We start from the raw sequence: 22,496 nt of genomic DNA, 5'->3' as shown, positions 1-22,496 counted from the left end.
TGGGTATTTTTGAAAACTTTTATTCTAATCTACTAGCACCTCCGCAGTCAGATTTGTTCCGCCATCAGACTCATGGCTGGATTCTATACCCCTCCCTGCTCTTACACCTTCTCAGATTGCCTCTCTTAATGCCCCCTGTGCTTTGGAGGAAATAACTTGTGCGATTAGCGCGCTAAAACACTGGGTCCTGACGGATTTACCACTAGTTATTATAAACATTTTGCCTCTACGTTGGCTCCCTATTTGATAACTTTATTTAATGATGTTTTGCAGGGGGGTAAGTTCCCTGAGGAGATGCTATTGGCTAATATGTCTCTAATACCCAAACCACAGAGAGACCACTGTTTGCCACAAAACTATAGACCAATCTCAGTAATGAATAATGATCTGAAAATATTTAGCCGTATTTTGGCGGACAGGTTGGCCCCTATTATCTCCTCTTTGGTCTCTCTGGACCAATCGGGTTTTATTCCTGACAGATACATTACTGATAACATTTGCCTCACTCTAAATGTTATTCAAGATGCCAATTTACATTCTAAAGAGGTTCTGTTGATGAGTCTAGACATAAACAAGGCCTTTGACAGTGTTCTTTGGCCCTATTTATTTTCCTTGCTACAGAAAATGGGCTTCAGTGATGGGTTTTTGGCTGGCATACACGCCCTATATGACTCTCCTAAAACAAGAATAAGGCTTCCTGGCTGTAACTCTGACTTCTTTACATTGGGTAGAGGCACCCGTCAGGGCTGTCCTCCCTCAGCCCTTTTATTTGCGCTGGTGTTGGAACCTTTGGCAGTAGCGATCAGATCACATTCGGATATTTCTGGCTACCCATTATTAGTTTCACATTTTAAAATAAGCATGTATGCTGATGATGTTATGCTTTTTCTTACTAAACCGTTGACTTCATTGCCTAATTTATGTGCCATATTGAATGATTTTGTCATAGCGTCAGGTCTCACCGTTAATTTTACCAAATCGGTGATTATGCCTGTTAATGTTCCTGACTCCCTAAGGGTATCTCTCCGTAGTTCTTTCCCATTTAGTTGGGTCAAGGATTGGATATCCTATCTGGGGATTAATGTCACTCCCAGATACTCGGATATGTTTACTGCTAATTATCCACTATGTGTATCACGTCTCTCTACTCTATTGAAGATTTGGCATGGTTACCCTATTTCCTTTCTCGGTAGAGTCATGGCGGTTAAAATGAATATTTTGCCCAAACTGCTTTATCTTTTTAGAGCACTTCCAGTTCCAGTCCCAAAAATGTTTTTGGACCACTTTCAGCAGACTAATAACAATTTTATTTGGGGAAACAAGCATCCACGTTTTGCCTCATCTATTTTGTACCGCTTATAACGGACGGGAGGTCTCGTTCTTTCCAACCTTTGGCTATATTACCTCTCTGCTAGTTTTGCACAATTATCACAATGGGCTACTATTAACTCTCAAATCCCATGGATCAAGTTTGAGTCTCAGTCAATACGCCCATTTTATTTTCCGGGAAATTTATGGTCTAAAATCCCCCCTCGGTTGCTTACTTTTCATAACTCCATAGTGACCCATTCACTGACACTTTGGTCAAAATACAAATCTAAATTGAATCTAGTCTCTCTTATTCCCCCAGGTGTTTCATTTTTTGGTGATCCTACTTTTGTTGCAGCTTTTTCTTCCCCTCTAATGTTTCGTTGGTGGTATGATCGATCCCTTATCGGATTATCTGATTTTCAAAGAAGAGGATCTTATATTACCTTTGATATGCTGCGCGTGTTATTTAATGTTCCTCTTCGTGAGTACCTTCGTTACCGACAGATAAGACACTTTTTTAATTCACACTTTGGCCTTATGCCATCTTCTCCAATTTCCTTTTTTGAACGCATCAGCCGTGACTCTCCCAGGGGTAGGGGTCTTATTTCTGATCTTTATCACTAATTTTTGATCTGCCTTTTTCATACAACCCCTTTATACAGACATAAATGGGAGGAGGATAGTGGTATCACTTTTTCAGATGAGGATTGGGATTCCATGGTGGATAACATATACAAGAGTTCTAGATCTCTTTCTGTTCGTGAGATGGCCCTTAAGGTTTTAACCAGATGGTATTATACTCCATCAAGACTACATGTATTGTTTCCACAAAGGTCCCCTTTATGTTTCCGGGGCTGTTGCCTCACAGGTACTTTGGTTCATATATTCTGGGATTACCCGACCATATCTTTGATTTGGTGTAAGATATCTGAGGTGGCTACCTCACTGCCAGGTACCCCGATACGATTGTCCATACAGACCTGTCTATTGGGGGCCCATATTCCAGGGGTCTCTGATGCCAATCTGAGATTGATACATACTATATGTATTGCCACTTTATGGTCTATTGCCTTACATTGGAGGTCCAATGCTGTACCCTTGGCCTCCGTTTTACACAGAATTGATGCCGTAATGCTCATGGAACGCATTCATTATACCATACTGGATAAGATGCACTTATATGATAAAAAATGGGAGTCATGGAGAGATTGTAGACATTTATTGCATGATTAACAACATTCTCAGTGAAAGTTGACTGACATATACTGTTGACTGACATATACTGTTGACGGATGTATCACTCAGCTTACCTTATCTTTTACGTATTTCATGCACTCGTAATTTACTCTTTTCTATTTCTTCTCTTTTTTATGATAATATACTTTTCGGTATTGTACTTTTCAAGTACCTTGTTTTTGCTGAAAGTATCACTTGAAAATGTACTGTTGTTTTACAGTCTACTCATATACAATAAAACCGTTTGTAAACAAAAAAAATTCTGTGAGACGAACTGTTAGATATCAGTGCCTCCCACAGCGTAGATATTATAGCTATGAGACTGTAGGCACAGGTGTACTTAAGCACCCTCACATTCTAGAAATTTCACTATTTTTCAGGAGACATTTGGGACAAGGGGGCTTTTTTTCAAACTAAAATTTACATTTTTAGAAGTTCCCTGTAAGATGGTATATCTTCACTTTGAGATTAAGTCCACTTTGTTTTTGGTTGTAGAGAAACTACTGATTAACATCACTAAATGCCTATTCTTTGTTACTTATTGTACAGATATCCCAAAAAGCTAGTCCAGACATATTCTGTCTTCCCAAATCAAGATGAAATGAGCGATGTGGTTGTGCAGCCATACAATTCTCTACTGACTCTAAAGAGACTGACCCAAAATGCGGATTGTGTGGTAAGATAGTGGTTCTCTGACAGCTTTTTATGGAATTATTATTTATTTAGGAAATCATTCAGTGCATGTTTTCACATTTTTTAGGTGGTTTTGGATAACACAGCACTTAACAGGATTGCAACAGACAGACTACACATACAGAACCCTTCCTTCTCTCAGATTAACCAGTTGGTGAGTACATATTTTTGTATATAGTGGGTTCTTTAGCCAATCCACATCCCAACTAGCATCTTCTTTTTGATAATAACCTTTAAACACAAATAGCTGTACTTTCAAATTTAAAGCTGAATTACAGGCAGATATTAAAGTAACAAAAATTAAGCTGTGTGAATATTAATACACCATTATATGAATAGTTTCTGAAGCAAGCACAAGCATTTTGACTTGATTGCAGTCCCTTGTACAGCAGAGGTCTTACTTGGAGTAGAAAGAGCAGCACTAGGAGACTGTCAGTTGTAATGTAAAGCTCATGTGCTAACAAGGGACATGTAATTGATAGATGGACAGATGAGCTCATCACTCTGCTGCTTCTCCCATTACTGCCCAGTCAGTCTAGAGGTGCTAAAAAGACCTCAAATTGTCACCAAGTGTTGTTAAACCCAGAACCCTGCATTCCCTGTATTTGGTCTCCTACGGGATGGAAATGCAATTATTTTAGTAAATATAAACTGCTAAATACCTCTTCTCATCAGCAGTTAGAACAGTCTTGTGGCTTCTGTGAGAGTCCAGCAGAGCACTGGTTAAAGCTTGTAGAAGTTTTCATTCCCCCCTCATTTCTCCTATGAGGCTGCAGCAGGACCATTGACCCTCTGTCTGGACAGCGCTGATTGGCCCTGTGCTGATTACTTTGCACTCTCCCAAGAAAAACACGAAAAAAAAAAAAAAAAACGTTCTTGCTATACCCCCCAAACTGAGTATGTGCAGATTTCTCCCCTCCTCCCCCAGGCTCTGTTCCATCAGCAGATGGATTGGGGACTGTGGATGAAGGGGAGGATCAGAGAAGAGAGTATCAAACATCCTTTTACATAATGCAGAGGATTAACCTTATTCTCCACAGTGAGTATAACAAGCATGCTATACTGCATATGCAGACGGATTTTTTTTTTTTTTCTCAATATGCTTTTATTGTTTTTTATAGAGACGCAAATGTGAAGAACAGTATACATTCAACACATAAGAAAATACTTTCAACATTGAGTTTCAGGTTTCCTGATGTGACTCTAAATTATTGATTGGCTATACAACAATTGTTTTTAGCAACAACATATTGGTCAGCGTGAAATATAGCTTTAACCTGGTAATAATTGGAGAATTATTGGAGAACCAGTCTGTCGCAAATACCATGTCAGCCAAGGTTGCCATAATTTGAGGGCAGCGCTATACTTCCCCATGCTAGACTCAAAACATATTTTGAAGTGCTGTGGGTTGCTTGGATTATTTCTCCAAGGTCTGAAACCTTTAGGTCCTTCCAGTGTCTAATGATAGTAAGGTGGGCTGATATCAATACATGTAATATTGCAGTTCTAAATATAGGAGATGTAGAGTCTATGACCACCAAAGAGAAGTGCCATACCCGGAGTGGATGGAATATTCCCTCCCAAAAGTTGTATGATGAAATTGAAAATCTTAGACCAGAACTTGGAGAGTTTTGGGCAAGACCATATAATGTGAATTAGGGTTCCTGTGCATCCTCAGTTCCTCCAGCAAGTTAAAGATATTTCAGAAGAAAATGTAGATATCCAATATGGAGTTAGGTACCATCGTAGCAATGTTTTTTGTGTAATTTCCCATAGATACACACTCCTAGTAGCCTTATGTGTAGAGCCCACTGCTCTCTTCCACTGCAGTGGAGTACTCCCTCACCAAATCCTTTTCCCAGGCTACTATTGGGGGGATTTGACAAACTCATTTTTATCTTTGAGAAGAGAGTAAAATAGTGAAATGCCCTTAGAATGTGAAGGGGGCGATCGGTAGTATTGGGCTACTTGCTATGGCACTGAGATATTCAGAGTATGAGTGTTCTGTATAAGGTGAGTAATTTGTACATACAGTATTTGTAGTATTCAGTGGCAGGGAGAGAGTACTCCAGGTGCAGTGTCCAAAAGGTTTTAAAAGCAGGTCCAACACATAAATCATCCAAGGTTATTTTTTGTTAACAATTTTTATTGGTTTTCACGTAAATATACAAATATCACGTTTAAAAGAGATATAACAGGAAAAAGCACATCGATGGTAGAGAACTGCATAGGTACAGGACATATAATGTCACAAAATAACAGTGTAGAGGCTGTTAAAACCGTACATTTTGGGCAGGTAAAGAAAAAATAAAGGTATCCCATGGGTTCCATACTGCCTCAAACACAGCAATCGAACAAGTATGTAGGGCAGTCAAATATTCCATCCGTCTTACATCAGCATTAAATTTTAAACAAAATCGGCATTGAAGGGGTTATAGAGGATAGCCAACACATAAGAATGCTTCTCCTGGCCGCGGTAGGAACATGTACAGAGAGTTTCCTGGATGATTTGGGTAGGCCTGGAAACCACAGGCTCAATAAAAAAATGTAAAGGTTCGAAGGGGAGAGAGGTATGCAGTAGCAATTGTAACAAGGACAGAAACTCTTCCCTAAAAGGAGTAATGGTTCTGCATGTCCAAAAAATATGGTAGAGAGGGCCAAAGTTCTTACCACAGCGCCAGCAGGCAGAAGAAGCATTCGGGTTATGGAGAACTTCAGGCATTTTGTACCACAACATCATAATCTTGTATGCATTTTCTCCTCCTAGATTGTAAGCTCTAAGGAGCAGGGCCCTCGATCCCCTCATGTTTTGCATTGTATTGTTATTGTTCTGTCACATGTTCTGTCCCCCTTTGTAATGTACAGCGCTGAGCGAACTATTGGCGCTTTATAAATACTGTATAATAATAATAATAATATTTTCCTTAAAGACCACACAAACAGAAGATCTAGGTGTATTTTTCCCAAATTTTTTTCCACATTATCAGATCAATGTCACATTTGTAAAAACTGGGACCACTTGCGCGTGTAAAGATGACTGTCATTGGATAGTGGGGAAGCGTCTATAAGGAGTCTATATGTATTAGAAATAATACCCCTTTGGTGTGGACCCTCTATACAAAGACGTTCAAAGGAAGTAGGCTTCCCAAGGAAAAAAAGTGGCTTATCTGAAGATAGACATATAAGTGTTGGGATGGTAGGAGGGCTTTTCTCTGGAGATCCGAGAATGAATGTAGCTTCCGAGTCACCGGATGCACCAAGTGACGCAGTTGAAAAAGGTTGGCTTGCAGCCCAAGGGAATGACCGAGACATGGCCATACTATCCGGGAGATTGCGGATGTAAAGGATGTTGGTCAGTGGAGAACAGTCAGAGACCAGTGCAAATTTAGCCTTACATTTCTGCCAAACAGTTGGGGAAAATTGCATGGGACCAAGGAAGAGATGACAAAAAGATGAGACATCCACTGCCAGGGTCGACCTAAGGAGGAAGCATGGATGGGTTGGAGATAGCTGCAAGGATTCAATCTCAGCCCATATGTTGGGAGGATAGTGGGTGGACCATGACATAAGAAAATGAAGATGAGTAGCATAGTAGTAGGTTACTATATCCTGTGCCCATAAGCCCCCTCTAGAATGCAGAGAACATAGTATAGAACGTGCCGTTTGTTGTGCCAAATGAAATGTAAAAGGGATTTCTGGAGGGAATGATGTTTGGACATAGGGACAGGGAGGGATGCAAATAAATATAGGAGTTTGGGTAACACCGTCATTTTTAGTACATGGATGCGTCCGAGGAAAGAAATGGGTAGGGAATCCCAAAATTTCAAAGAGCGGAAAATAGCTATAAATGGGGGGGGGGGGGGGGAATTTTGGCCTAAATTTAGGCCAAAATGTATTCTGCTACATGTTTTTGGTAAAAAAAAAAATCCCAATAAGTGTATATTGATTGTTTTGTGTGAAAGTTATAGCTTCTACAAACTATGGTAAAGATACTGCAATTTACGCCATTTGTTTTGCTATACAGCACTGCGCTAGTTTAACTGACAATTGCACGGTCATGCAATACGGTACATAGATGAAATTTTTGTCCTTTTTTTCACACAAATATAGCTTTCTTTTGGTGGTATTTGATCACCTGTGCACTGTTTATTTTTGGCGCTATTAACAAAAACATTTTTGAAGAAAAAAAAATATTTTTTAAAACAATATTTTCTCATTTCGGTCATAAAAAAAATCCAAAAAAACCAAAATGTTGTCATAAATTTAGGCCAAAATGTATTCTGCTACATGTTTTTGGTTAAAAAAATCCCAGTAAGTGTGTATATTTTTTGCATTGTGTGAAAGTTATAGCGTCTACAAACTATGGTATAGATAATGGAATTTACACAGCTTTTACTTTCTGACTGCTCATCGCATTTCTTGAGGTGCTAAAATACCAGGACAGTACAAACACCCCCAAATGACCCCATTCAGAAAATAGACATCTTAAGCTATCTGCTGAGATATTGAGTCCATGCAAGATTTATTTTTTTTCACCACAAGTTTCTGGAAAATGACAAAAACATTTTTTTTTTCATTTTAATTTTCTCGCACAAGCCATGGGTATATGTGGAATTACACCACAAAATACATTCTGCTACTTCTTCTGAGTATGGGAATACCACATGTGTGAGACTTTTTGTTAGCCTAGCCACATACAGGAGCCTGAAATCCAATGACCACTTTGAAAGCCTGAAGGTGTGTAACTTTCTCATTTCACTTCCTCAATACCTATCACACTAATATAAATCACTCTTATTCCAACCCCAACACAAATAAATAATAAATATACAAATGAATAAATAAATTAAATAAGAAAAATTAAATAACAAAATATTAATAAAAAATTTAAAAAAATAAAAAATGTCCAAAATAAACGTCCAATCAATAGTTCACAAGAAACTCTTTCTTAATCCAGTGTTGAGCTTCCAATCCTCCTATCACTCTTCGTGAACCTCAAAAAAATATAAAACTATAATAGTGTATTACCTTCTATAAATAAATTATTTAAACTTGAAAATATAATATTCGTGCAAATAATAAGTGCACCAAACTACATAAAAATACATAAATTCAGCTGTGAAAATACAAGTGTATCATGCAAACCGCATATCATGTACACTCTAATCACAAGTGAAAAACACAGCACACAGAAGAGAAAAATAAAAAAAATATAATATACAATATAAATTAATCCTTGAGTCAAAATATAAACAAACACCCAATCAGTATTCGTGAACACTCCAATTCATAACGTGAGTAATCCGTGATCACCTCCAACTAGTACAATTGAATAATTACCCTCAGGAAGTATTGACAAGCTTATCAAGATATCCTTGGTCAGTTAGTACCACTTCCCAGCTTTCAATCACTCCTGTGGTCAATCCTCCATAATCCTCATAAGGGTAAAAATAGGAGACTTCAAAAGTATGTATATAAAAGTATAAAGACATTTATTAGAATCCTTAGATTACGGTTTGTAGAAAACAGCCATAAGGGCCCTCAATCCCCTCATGTTTTGCATTGTATTGGTATTGTTCTGTCACATGTTCTGTCCTCCTTTGTAATGTACAGCACTGAGCAAACTATTGGTGCTTTATAAATACTGTATAATAATAAATAACTAGAAAATCTACAATTTCTGGGGAAATTGTGTAAAGTGTTCTTGCCGCAACCTTTACCAAATGATTGATGAAATGTAAGCAGTGTACATAGCAAGCCTGATAGTGAGAAATGCATTTCAGCTTGTATTTTGAAGCTCACAGTCCAGCCTGGTGAGTCATCTGCCTCTTGAGTGACCTTTGGTTGCTATAGCAACTCACTCAGTCAGGAATGTTAGAAGTGCTGTTCTAAACACACTGCTGCAACTTGCCAACTTCACTGGTGATTGCCATCTTCAAACACTTGTAGTTTTAAAAGTATAAATGTTACTGTGAAAATGTTTATATTGTGACAATCACAAGAACCAGACCTAAATTTTGATGTATAGTATGTCTCTGCAATATTAAAAATGAAGGCACAGTCGCAGTTTAAAAACGCCCCTAAACATTTCAGGTGGCTGTGAGTGAAGTTTCAATGAAAGTCAATGGGAGGGGTGAGGTGCAAACAAATGGTCATATTCTGAAAACTTATCAGGAGTATGTCCTAGCCGTGAACATTTTTAGTGACAGCAGGGTTAGCTGAACGTTTTGATATAAGATATGTGTAGGTGGGCTTGAAAATGACAGAGTGATGGCAGTTTACAAATCTTGTTCTGATTTTTCCTTTGCACACTCCAAATTGTCATGTCCCACTGAATACTGCCTGCACCTGGACTGGGCGGAGTAGGCTTGCTCACTCTGATGACACAGCTGGGTTGCTATGACAACTCACTCTGAGAGGAAATTTTATAAGCACACTGATCCAACTTGCCAACTTCACTGGCGATTGCCATCTTCAAACGCTTGTAGTTTTAAAAGTATAAATGCTACCGTGAAAAGGTTTATATTGTGACAATCACAAGAAACAGACCTAAATTTTGATATATAGTATGTCTCTGCAATATTAAAAATAAAGGTACAGTCGCAGTTTAAAAACGTCCCTTAACATTTCAGGTGGCTGTGAGTGAAGTTTCAATGAAAGTCAATGGGAGGGGTGAGGTGCAAACAAATGGTCATATTCTGAAAACTATCAGGAGTATGTCCTAGCCGTGAACATTTTTAGTGACAGCAGGGTTAGCTGAACGTTTTGATATAAGATATGTGTAGGTGGGCTTGAAAATGACATAGTGATGGCAGTTTACAAATCATGTTCTGATTTTTCTGATTTTTCCTTTACACACTCTAGATGTGCTCTGCTGCTCAATGCATTCCTATGGGAAAATTTCGCCGCAAAAACCGCGATATTTCTTGAACGATTTGACGAAACGTTCCACAAAGTAATAGCAATCCGATCGGGAACAATCCACACGTTTTGATATATTACTTGTATTTGTAGTGTAAAAACTGTGGGAGGAGTTAGCGTGGCAACTATGGCTATAATAAGAAACAGAATAAGAACTAGAAAATCTACAATTTCTGGGGAAATTGTGTAAAGTGTTCTTGCCGCAACCTTTACCAAATGATTGATGAAATGTAAGCAGTGCACATTGCAAGCCTGATAGTGAGAAATGCATTTCAGCTTGTATTTTAAAGCTCACAGTCCAGCCTGGTGAGTCATCTGCCTCTTGAGTGACCTTTGGTTGCTGCACCTGGAGAGGGCGGAGTAGGCTCACTGTGCTGAGACAGCTGGGTTGCTATGACAACTCACACTGAGAGGAATGTCAGCATGTCTGTTCTAAACAGGCTTTTTAAACTTGCCAAGTTCACTGGCGATTGCCATCTTCAAACGCTTGTAGTTTTAAAAGTATAAATGCTACCGTGAAACGGTTTATATTGTGACAATCACAAGAAACAGACCTAAATTTTGATGTATAGTATGCCTCTGAAAGATAAAAAATGAAGGCACAGTCGCAGTTTAAAAACGTCTCTTAAAATTTCTGGTGTCTAGAGTGGAGTTTCAATGAAAGTCAATGGGAGGGGTGAGGTGCAAACAAATGGTCATATTGTGAAAACTATAAGGGTATGTCCTAGCCGTGAACATTTTAAAAAAAAGTTGGATAGTTACTTGTGAGCCACTAGGAGTTTTCTTTTTATATATAAACTCTATTGTTAATTGATATCATACATAAAAAATTATAAAAAAATATATGTGAAAAATATATAAATAATAAAATATTACAAATTAATTACGAATTAATTAATTAATTGCGTGCTAAAATTAGTATTAATTAAATATTAAAGAAAAGAAACATAGTGTCTTATCCGGGATATCAATTATTTATTTTTAATTTTATTTTTATTTTATTTTATGTTTATTTTATGTTTATTTTAATTTTAATTTTATTTTTATTTTTATTTTATTTTTATTTTATGTTTATGTTTATTTTAATTTTACTTTTACGTTTATGTTTATGTTTATTTTAATTTTAATTTTATTTTTATTTTAATTTTAATTTTATTTTATTTTTATCCAGACTGAATAATAACACCATCTCATTTATACAGAAGGAACTGTCATTCCCACTGCAAATATTTTTTATTTATATTTTTCATTCATAGTTTTTGTTTTTTCACATTGATAAATTAATTTATTTTATATATTTACACAAATCATATATTTAAGTATAATTAATTGATGTAATTATTTGGTTATCGGTGGTACACTTATGAATTCATTATATCACATAAGGTAGAATATATTGGAGCGCGGTACACTACTGGCATTCGTGAACATTTTTAGTGACAGCAGGGTTAGCTGATCGTTTTGATATAAGATATGTGTAGGTGGGCTTGAAAATGACATAGTTATGGCAGTTTACAAATCATGTTCTGATTTTTCCTTTCACACTGTAGCTTTCTCACTCTAATGTGACTCAGCTGCCCCCTGAGTGACCTTTGCTTGCACCTGTTGCCTCAGTCAGTCACAGGTGTGTGAGAAGCTCTGCTCTAAACAGGCTGTTTAAACTTGCCAAATTCACTGGCGATTGCCATCTTCAAACGCTTGTAGTTTTAAAAGTATAAATGCTACCATGAAAAGGTTTATATTGTGACAATCACAAGAAAAAGACCTACAGTTTGATGTATAGTATGTCTCTGAAAGATAACAAATGAAGGCACAGTCGCAGTTTAAAAACGTCCCTTAAAATGTCTGGTGTCTAGAGTGGAGTTTCAATGAAAGTCAATGGGAGCGGTGAGGTCCAAACAAATGGTCATATTGTGAAAACTATCAGGAGTATGTCCTAGCCGTGAACATTTTTAGTGACAGCAGGGTTAGCTGAACGTTTTGATATAAGATATGCGTAGGTGGGCTTGAAAATGGCAGAGTGATGGCAGTTTACAAATCATGTTCTGATTTTTCTGATTTTTCCTTTGCACACTCTAGCTGTGCTCTGCTGCTCAATGCATTCCTATGGGAAAATTTCGCCGCAAAAACCGCGATATTTCTTGAACAATTTGACGAAACGTTCCACAAAGTAATAGCAATCCGATCGGGAACAATCCACACGTTTTGATATATTACTTGTCTTTGTAGTGTAAAAACTGTGGGAGGAGTTAGCGTGGCAAATATGGCTATAATAAGAATAAGAATAAGAACTAGACAATCTACAATTTCTGGGGAAATTGTGTAAAGTGTTCTTGCCGCAACCTTTACCAAATGATTGATGAAATGTAAGCAGGGCACATTGCAAGCCTGATAGTGAGAAATGCATTTCAGCTTGTATTTTGAAGCTCACAGTCCAGCCTCGTGAGTCATCTGCCTCTTGAGTGACCTTTGGTTGCTGCACCTGGAGAGGGCGGAGTAGGCTCACTGTGCTGAGACAGCTGGGTTGCTATGACAACTCACTCTGAGAGGAATGTCAGCATGCCTGTTCTAAACAGGCTTTTTAAACTTGCCAAGTTCAATTGCGTGCTAAAATTAGTATTAATTAAATATTAAAGAAAAGAAACATAGTGTCTTATCCGGGATATCAATTATTTATTTTTATTTTTATTTTAATTTTTTTTATATTTTAATTTTAATTTTTATTTTATTTTATTAATTTTATTTTTATTTAAATTTTATGTTAATTTTAATTTTATGTTAAAAATAAAAATAAAATTAAAATTAACATAAAATTAAATAAAAATAAAATAAAAATAAAATTAAAATAAAAATAAAATTAAAATTATTTTAATTTTATTTTTATTTTAATTTTATTTTTATTTTAATTTAATTTTAATTTAATTTAAATTTTATGTTAATTTTAATTTAATTTTTATTTTATTTTTATTTTTATCCAGACTGAATAACAATACCATCTCATTTATACAGAAGGAACTGTCATTCCCACTGCAAATATTTTTTATTTATTTTAATTTTAATTTTAATTTAATTTTTATTTTATTTTTCATTTTATTTTTATTTTAATTTTAATTTTTAATTTTATTTTTATTTTAATTTTATTTTATTTTTTATTTTAATTTTAATTTTATTTTATTTTTATCCAGACTGAATAATAACACCATCTCATTTATACAGAAGGAACTGTCATTCCCACTGCAAATATTTTTTATTTTTTATTTATATTTTTCATTCATAGTTTTTGTTTTTTCACATTGATAAATTAATTTATTTTATATATTTACACAAATCATATATTTAAGTATAATTAATTGATGTAATTATTTGATTATCGGTGGTACACTTATGAATTCATTATATCACATAAGGTAGAATATATTGGAGCGCGGTACACTACTGGCATTCGTGAACATTTTTAGTGACAGCAGGGTTAGCTGAACGTTTTGATATAAGATATGTGTAGGTGGGCTTGAAAATGAAAGAGTGATGGCAGTTTACAAATCATGTTCTGATTTTTCCTTTCACACTGTAGCTTTCTCACTCTAATGTGACTCAGCTGCCCCCTGAGTGACCTTTGGTGCACCTGTTACCTCAGTCAGTCACAGGTGTGTGAGAAGCTCTGCTCTAAACAGGCTATTTAAACTTGCCAAGTTCACTGGCGATTGCCATTTTCAAACGCTTGTAGTTTTAAAAGTATAAATGCTACTGTGAAAAAGTTTATATTGTGACAATCACAAGAAACAGACCTAAATTTTGATATATAGTATGTCTCTGCAATATTAAAAATGAAGGCACAGTCGCAGTTTAAAAACGTCCCTTAACATTTCAGGTGGCTGTGAGTGAAGTTTCAATGAAAGTCAATGGGAGGGGTGAGGTATAAACAAATGGTCATATTCTGAAAACTATCAGGAGTATGTCCTAGCCGTGAACATTTTTAGTGACAGCAGGGTTAGCTGAACGTTTTGATATAAGATATGTGTAGGTGGGCTTGATAATGACATACAGTCATGGCCGAAATTGTTGGCACCCTTGATATTTCTCCAGGAAATCATGTATTTCTCACGAAACGTATTGCATTAACACATGTTTTGCTATACACATGTTTATTCCCTTTGTGTGTATTGGGACAAAACAAAAAAAGGGAGGAAAGAAAGCAAATTCGACATAATGTCACACAAACCTCCAAAAATGGGCTGGACAAAAGTATTGGCACCCTTTCACAACTGCGGATAAATAAGAATGTTACAAGCATGTGATGCTCCTGTAAACTCACCTGGGGCAAGTAACAGGTGTGGGCAATATAGAAATCACACCTGAAAGCAGATAAAAAGGAGAGACGTTCACTTAACCTTTGCATTGTGTGTCTGTCTGTGCCACACTAAGCATGGACAACAGAAAGAGGAGACGAGAACTGTCTGAGGACCTGAGAACCAAAATTGTGGCAAAATATCAACAATCTCAAGGTTACAAGTCCATCTCCAGAGAACTAGATTTGCCTTTGTCCACAGTGCGCAACATTATCAAGAAGTTTGCAACCCATGGCACTGTAGCTAATCTCCCTGGTCGTGGACGGATGAGGAAAATTGATGAAAGATTGCAACGCAGAATAGTCCGGATGGTGGATAAGCAGCCCCAAACATGTTCCAAAGACATTCAAGCTGTCCTGCAGGCTCAGGGAGCATCAGTGTCAGCGCGAACTATCCGTCGACATTTAAATGAAATGAAACGCTATGGCAGGAGACCCAGGAGGACCCCACTGCTGACACAGAGACATAAAAAAGCAAGACTACAGTTTGCCAAAATGTACTTGAGTAAGCCAAAAGCCTTCTGGGAAAACGTCTTGTGGACAGATGAGACCAAGATAGAGCTTTTCGGTAAAGCACATCATTCTACTGTTTACCGAAAACGGAATGAGGCCTACAAAGAACAAAACACAGTACCTACGGTAAAATATGGTGGAGGTTCAATGATGTTTTGGGGTTGTTTTGCTGCCTCTGGCACTGGGTGCCTTGACTGTGTGCAAGGCATCATGAAATCTGAGGATTACCAAAGGATTTTGGGTCGCACTGTAGGGCCCAGTGTCAGAAAGCTGGGTTTGCGTCCAAGATCCTGGGTCTTCCAGCAGGACAATGACCCCAAACATACGTCAAAAAGCACTCAGAAATGGATGGCAAAGAAGCGCTGGAGAGTTCTGAAGTGGCCAGCAATGAGCCCAGATCTAAATCCCATTGAACACCTGTGGAGAGATCTTAAAATTGCTGTTGGGAAAAGGTGTCCTTCCAATAAGAGAGACCTGGAGCTGTTTGCAAAGGAAGAGTGGTCCAAAATTCCGGGTGAGAGGTGTCAGAAGCTTATTGATGGTTATAGGAAGCGACTGATTTCAGTTATGTTTTCCAAAGGGTGTGCAACCAAATATTAAGTTAAGGGTGCCAATACTTTTGTCCAGCCCATTTTTGGGGTTTTGTGTGACATTATGTCATATTTGCTTTTCTGCCTCTGTTTTATATTTGTTCCAATACATACAAAGGGAATAAACATGTGTATAGCAAAACATGTGTTAATGCAATACCTTTTTTGTGTGAAATACTTGATTTTCAGGAAAAATATCAAGGGTGCCAACAATTTCGGCCATGACTGTAGTTATGGCAGTTTACAAATCATGTTCTGATTTTTCCTTTCACACTGTAGCTTTCTCACTCTAATGTGACTCAGCTGCCCCCTGAGTGACCTTTGCTTGCACCTGTTACCTCAGTCAGTCACAGGTGTGTGACAAGCTCTGCTCTAAACAGGCTATTTAAACTTGCCAAGTTCACTGGCGATTGCCATTTTCAAACGCTTGTAGTTTTAAAAGTATAAATGCTACCGTGAAAAGGTTTATATTGTGACAATCACAAAAACAGACCTAAATTTTGATGTATAGTATGTCTCTGAAAGATAAAAAATGAAGGCACAGTCGCAGTTTAAAAACGTCCTTTAAAATTTCTTGTGTCTAAAGTGGAGTTTCAATGAAAGTCAATGGGAGGGATGAGGTCCAAACAAATGGTCATATTCTGAAAACTATCAGGAATATGGCTTAGCTGTGAACATTTTTAGTGACAGCAGGGTTAGCTGAACGTTTTGATATAAGATATGTGTAGGTGGGCTTGAAAATGAAAGAGTGATGGCAGTTTACAAATCATGTTCTTATTTTTCTGATTTTTCCTTTACACACTCTAGCTGTGCTCTGCTGCTCAATGCATTCCTATGGGAAAATTTCGCCGCAAAAACCGCAATATTTCTTGAACGATTCGGCGAAACTTTCCACAAAGTAATAGCAATCCGATCGGGAACAATCCGCACGTTTTGATATATTACTTGTCTTTGTAGTGTAAAAACTGTGGGAGGAGTTAGCGTGGCAAATATGGCTATAATAAGAAACGGAATAAAAACTAGACAATCTACAATTTCTGGGGAAATTGTGTAAAGTGTTCTTGCCGCAACCTTTACCAAATGATTGATGAAATGTAAGCAGTGCACATTGCAAGCCTGATAGTGAGAAATGCATTTCAGCTTGTATTTTGAAGCTCACAGTCCAGCCTCGTGAGTCATCTGCCTCTTGAGTTACCTTTGGTTGCTGCACCTGGAGAGGGCGGAGTAGGCTCACTGTGCTGAGACAGCTGGGTTGCTATGACAACTCACTCTGAGAGGAATGTCAGCATGCCTGTTCTAAACAGGCTTTTTAAACTTGCCAAGTTCCATTGCGTGCTAAAATTAGTATTAATTAAATATTAAAGAAAAAAAACATAGTGTCTTATCCGGGATATCAATTATTTATTTTTATTTTAATTTTATTTTTATTTTATTTTTAATTTAATTTTAATTTTATGTTAATTTTATTTTTATTTTAATTTTATGTTAATTTTATTTTTATTTAATTTTTTTTTTAATTTTATTTTAATTTTAATTTTATTTTTATCCAGACTGAATAATAATACCATCTCATTTATACAGAAGGAACTGTCATTCCCACTGCAAATATTTTTTATTTATTTTAATTTTAATTTTAATTTAATTTTTATTTTATTTTTCATTTTATTTTTATTTTAATTTTAATTTTTAATTTTATTTTTATTTTAATTTTATTTTATTTTTTTATTTTAATTTTAATTTTATTTTATTTTTATCCAGACTGAATAATAACACCATCTCATTTATACAGAAGGAACTGTCATTCCCACTGCAAATATTTTTTATTTTTTATTTATATTTTTCATTCATAGTTTTTGTTTTTTCACATTGATAAATTAATTTATTTGATATATTTACACAAATCATATATTTAAGTATAATTAATTGATGTAATTATTTGATTATCGGTGGTACACTTATGAATTCATTATATCACATAAGGTAGAATATATTGGAGCGCGGTACAGTACTGGCATTCGTGAAAATTTTTAGTGACAGCAGGGTTAGCTGAACGTTTTGATATAAGATATGTGTAGGTGGGCTTGAAAATGAAAGAGTGATGGCAGTTTACAAATCATGTTCTGATTTTTCCTTCCACACTGCAGCTTTCTCACTCTAATGTGACTCAGCTGCCCCCTGAGTGACCTTTGGTTGCACCTGTTACCTCAGTCAGTCACAGGTGTGTGACAAGCTCTGCTCTAAACAGGCTGTTTAAACTTGCCAAGTTCACTGGCAATTGCCATTTTCAAACGCTTGTAGTTTTAAAAGTATAAATGCTACCGTGAAAAGGTTTATATTGTGACAATCACAAGAAACAGACCTAAATTTTGATGTATAGTATGTCTCTGAAAGATAAAAAATGAAGGCACAGTCGCAGTTTAAAAACGTCCCTTAAAATTTCTTGTGTCTAAAGTGGAGTTTCAATGAAAGTCAATGGGAGGGATGAGGTGCAAACAAATGGTCACATTCTGAAAACTATCAGGAGTATGTCCTAGCCGTGAACATTTTTAGTGACAGCAGGGTTAGCTGAACGTTTTGATATAAGATATGTGTAGGTGGGCTTGAAAATGACATAGTTATGGCAGTTTACAAATCATGTTCTGATTTTTCCTTTCACACTGCAGCTTTCTCACTCTAATGTGACTCAGCTGCCCCCTGAGTGACCTTTGCTTGCACCTGTTACCTCAGTCAGTCACAGGTGTGTGAGAAGCTCTGCTGAAAACAGGCTGTTTAAACTTGCCAAGTTCACTGGCGATTGCCATTTTCAAACGCTTGTAGTTTTAAAAGTAAAAATGCTACCGTGAAAAGGTTTATATTGTGACAATCACAAGAAACAGACCTAAATTTTGATGTATAGTATGTCTCTGAAAGATAACAAATGAAGGCACAGTCGCAGTTTAAAAACGTCCCTTAAAATGTCTGGTGTCTAGAGTGGAGTTTCAATGAAAGTCAATGGGAGGGGTGATGTGCAAACAAATGGTCATATTCTGAAAACTATCAGGAGTATGTCCTAGCCGTGAACATTTTTAGTGACAGCAGGGTTAGCTGAACGTTTTGATATAAGATATGTGTAGGTGGGCTTGAAAATGGCAGAGTGATGGCAGTTTACAAATCATGTTCTGATTTTTCCTTTGCACACTCTAGCTGTGCTCTGCTGCCACTCTAGATGCACCATTCATTCCTATGGGAAAATTTCGCCGCAAAAACCGCGATATTTCTTGAACGATTCGGCGAAACGTTCCACAAAGTAATAGCAATCCGATCGGGAACAATCCGCACGTTTTGATATATTACTTGTCTTTGTAGTGTAAAAACTGTGGGAGGAGTTAGCGTGGCAAATTTGGCTATAATAATAAGAATAAGAATAAAAACTAGACAATCTACAATTTCTGGGGAAATTGTGTAAAGTGTTCTTGCCGCAACCTTTACCAAATGATTGATGAAATGTAAGCAGTGCACATTGCAAGCCTTATAGTGAGAAATGCATTTCAGCTTGTATTTTGAAGCTCACAGTCCAGCCTGGTGAGTCATCTGCCTCTTGAGTGACCTTTGGTTGCTGCACCTGGAGAGGGCTGAGTAGGCTAACTGTGCTGAGACAGCTGGGTTGCTATGACAACTCACTCTGAGAGGAATGTCAGCATGCCTGTTCTAAACAGGCTTTTTAAACTTGCCAAGTTCAATTGCGTGCTAAAATTAGTATTAATTAAATATTAAAGAAAAGAAACATAGTGTCTTATCCGGGATATCAATTATTTATTTTTATTTTTATTTTAATTTTTTTTTAATTTTAATTTTAATTTTAATTTTATTTTATTTTATTTTTAATTTTATTTTTATTTTAATTTTATGTTAATTTTAATTTTATTTTAATTTTAATTTAATTTTATTTTTAATTTAATTTTTATTTTTTTTTTAATTTTATTTTAATTTTAATTTTATGTTTATTTTATTTTTATTTTAATTTTTTTTTTTAATTTAATTTTATTTTTATTTTAATTTTTATTTTAATTTTATTTTTAATTTTAATTTTAATTTAATTTTAATTTAATTTTTATTTTTATCCAGACTGAATAATAATACCATCTCATTTATACAGAAGGAACTGTCATTCCCACTGCAAATATTTTTTATTTATTTTAATTTTAATTTTATTTTTATTTTTATTTTAATTTTATTTTATTTTTTTATTTTAATTTTAATTTTATTTTATTTTTATCCAGACTGAATAATAACACCATCTCATTTATACAGAAGGAACTGTCATTCCCACTGCAAATATTTTTTATTTTTTATTTATATTTTTCATTCATAGTTTTTGTTTTTTCACATTGATAAATTAATTTATTTTATATATTTACACAAATCATATATTTAAGTATAATTAATTGATGTAATTATTTGATTATCGGTGGTACACTTATGAATTCATTATATCACATAAGGTAGAATATATTGGAGCGCGGTACACTACTGGCATTCGTGAACATTTTTAGTGACAGCAGGGTTAGCTGAACGTTTTGATATAAGATATGTGTAGGTGGGCTTGAAAATGGCAGAGTGATGGCAGTTTACAAATCATGTTCTGATTTTTCTGATTTTTCCTTTGCACACTCTAGCTGTGCTGTGCTGCTCAATGCATTCCTATGGGAAAATTTCGCCGCAAAAACCGCGATATTTCTTGAACGATTCGGCGAAACGTTCTACAAAGTAATAGCAATCCGATCGGGATCAATGCGCACGTTTTGATATATTACTTGTCTTTGTAGTGTAAAAACTGTGGGAGGAGTTAGCGTGGCAAATATGGCTATAATAAGAATAAGAATTAGATTTCAAATATGGCAGAGAAGAGCGGTTAAAAACAAACTGCTTCAAATTGCTTACTTCACTGGTGTCTTCACAATTTCTGTGGAAATTGTGTGGTGTTCTGGCCTCCACACACTGGAGTGGGTAGGTTAGCTTTTGTCTCTCTGCTTCCTGCTCACACAGCTGGGTTCCTATGGCAACTCCCTCCACACCAAGGGCAGAGTCATGGTTATAAACAAACTGCTCCAAGTTGCTGACATCACTGGCGATTGCCATCTTCAAACGGTTGTAGTTTTAAAAGTATAAATGCTACCGTGAAAAGGCTTATATTGTGACAATCACAAGAAACAGACCTAAATTTTGATATATAGTATGTCTCTGCAATATTAAAAATGAAGGCACAGTCGCAGTTTAAAAACGTCCCTTAAAATTTCTTGTGTCTAAAGTGGAGTTTCAATGAAAGTCAATGGGAGGAGTGAGGTGCAAACACATGGTCATATTCTGAAAACTATCAGGAGTATGTCCTAGCCGTGAACATTTTTAGTGACAGCAGGGTTAGCTGAACGTTTTGATATAAGATATGTGTAGGTGGGCTTGAAAATGACATAGTGATGGCAGTTTACAAATCATGTTCTGATTTTTCCTTTCACACTGCAGCTTTCTCACTCTAATGTGACTCAGCTGCCCCCTGAGTGACCTTTGCTTGCACCTGTTACCTCAGTCAGTCACAGGTGTGTGAGGAGCTGTGCTCTAAACAGGCTGTTTAAACTTGCCAAATTCACTGGCGATTGCCATCTTCAAACGCTTGTAGTTTTAAAAGTATAAATGCTACCGTGAAAAGGTTTATATTGTGACAATCACAAGAAAAAGACCTACAGTTTGATGTATAGTATGTCTCTGAAAGATAACAAATGAAGGCACAGTCGCAGTTTAAAAACGTCCCTTAAAATTTCTTGTGTCTAAAGTGGAGTTTCAATGAAAGTCAATGGGAGGGGTGATGTGCAAACAAATGGTCATATTCTGAAAACTATCAGGAGTATGTCCTAGCCGTGAACATTTTTAGTGACAGCAGGGTTAGCTGAACGTTTTGATATAAGATATGTGTAGGTGGGCTTGAAAATGGCAGAGTGATGGCAGTTTACAAATCATGTTCTGATTTTTCCTTTGCACACTCTAGCTGTGCACTGCTGCCACTCTACATGCACCATTCATTCCTATGGGAAAATTTCGCCACAAAAACCGCGATATTTCTTGAACGATTCGGCGAAACGTTCCACAAAGTAATAGCAATCCGATCGGGAACAATCCGCACGTTTTGATATATTACTTGTCTTTGTAGTGTAAAAACTGTGGGAGGAGTTAGCGTGGCAAATTTGGCTATAATAATAAGAATAAGAATAAAAATAAGAATAAGAATAAGAACTAGACAATCTACAATTTCTGGGGAAATTGTGTAAAGTGTTCTTGCCGCAACCTTTACCAAATGATTGATGAAATGTAAGCAGTGCACATTGCAAGCCTGATAGTGAGAAATGCATTTCAGCTTGTATTTTGAAGCTCACAGTCCAGCCTGGTGAGTCATCTGCCTCTTGAGTGACCTTTGGTTGCTGCACCTGGAGAGGGCGGAGTAGGCTCACTGTGCTGAGACAGCTGGGTTGCTATGACAACTCACTCTGAGAGGAATGTCAGCATGTGTGTTCTAAACAGGCTTTTTAAACTTGCCAAGTTCAATTGCGTGCTAAAATTAGTATTAATTAAATATTAAAGAAAAGAAACATAGTGTCTTATCCGGGATATCAATTATTTATTTTTATTTTTATTTTAATTTTTTATTATTTTATTTTATTTTATTTTTAATTTTATTTTTATTTTTATTTTATTTTAATTTTAATTTTATTTTTATTTTAATTTTATTTTTATTTCAATTTTATGTTAATTTTATTTTGATTTTAATTTTTTTTTAATTTTAATTTTTATTTTTATTTTATTTTTAATTTTATTTTAATTTTAATTTTATTTTTTTTTTATTTTAATTAAATTTTTAT

General features: G+C 35.8%; 1 protein-coding gene across 1 annotated transcript in view; it reads left to right on the top strand.

Annotated features, from left to right (window-relative positions):
* The window catches only part of LOC149435438 (tubulin gamma-1 chain), a 319,259-nt gene that overhangs the window by 49,550 nt on the left and 247,213 nt on the right, over positions 1–22,496 (top strand). Inside the window, exons 6-7 of the mRNA XM_089662652.1 lie at positions 3,097–3,223; positions 3,308–3,394. Of these exons, the coding sequence (XP_089518778.1) occupies positions 3,097–3,223; positions 3,308–3,394 (214 nt within the window). The remainder of the gene's footprint in view (positions 1–3,096; positions 3,224–3,307; positions 3,395–22,496) is intronic.

This window comes from Staurois parvus, unplaced genomic scaffold (genome assembly GCF_062004578.1).
Source record: "Staurois parvus isolate SC_StPar_1 unplaced genomic scaffold, SC_StPar_1.0 ptg001510l, whole genome shotgun sequence".
Lineage (NCBI taxonomy): Eukaryota > Metazoa > Chordata > Amphibia > Anura > Ranidae > Staurois > Staurois parvus.
Note: the sequence above shows the minus strand (reverse complement) of the source record. Positions and strands in the feature narration are given on the sequence as shown.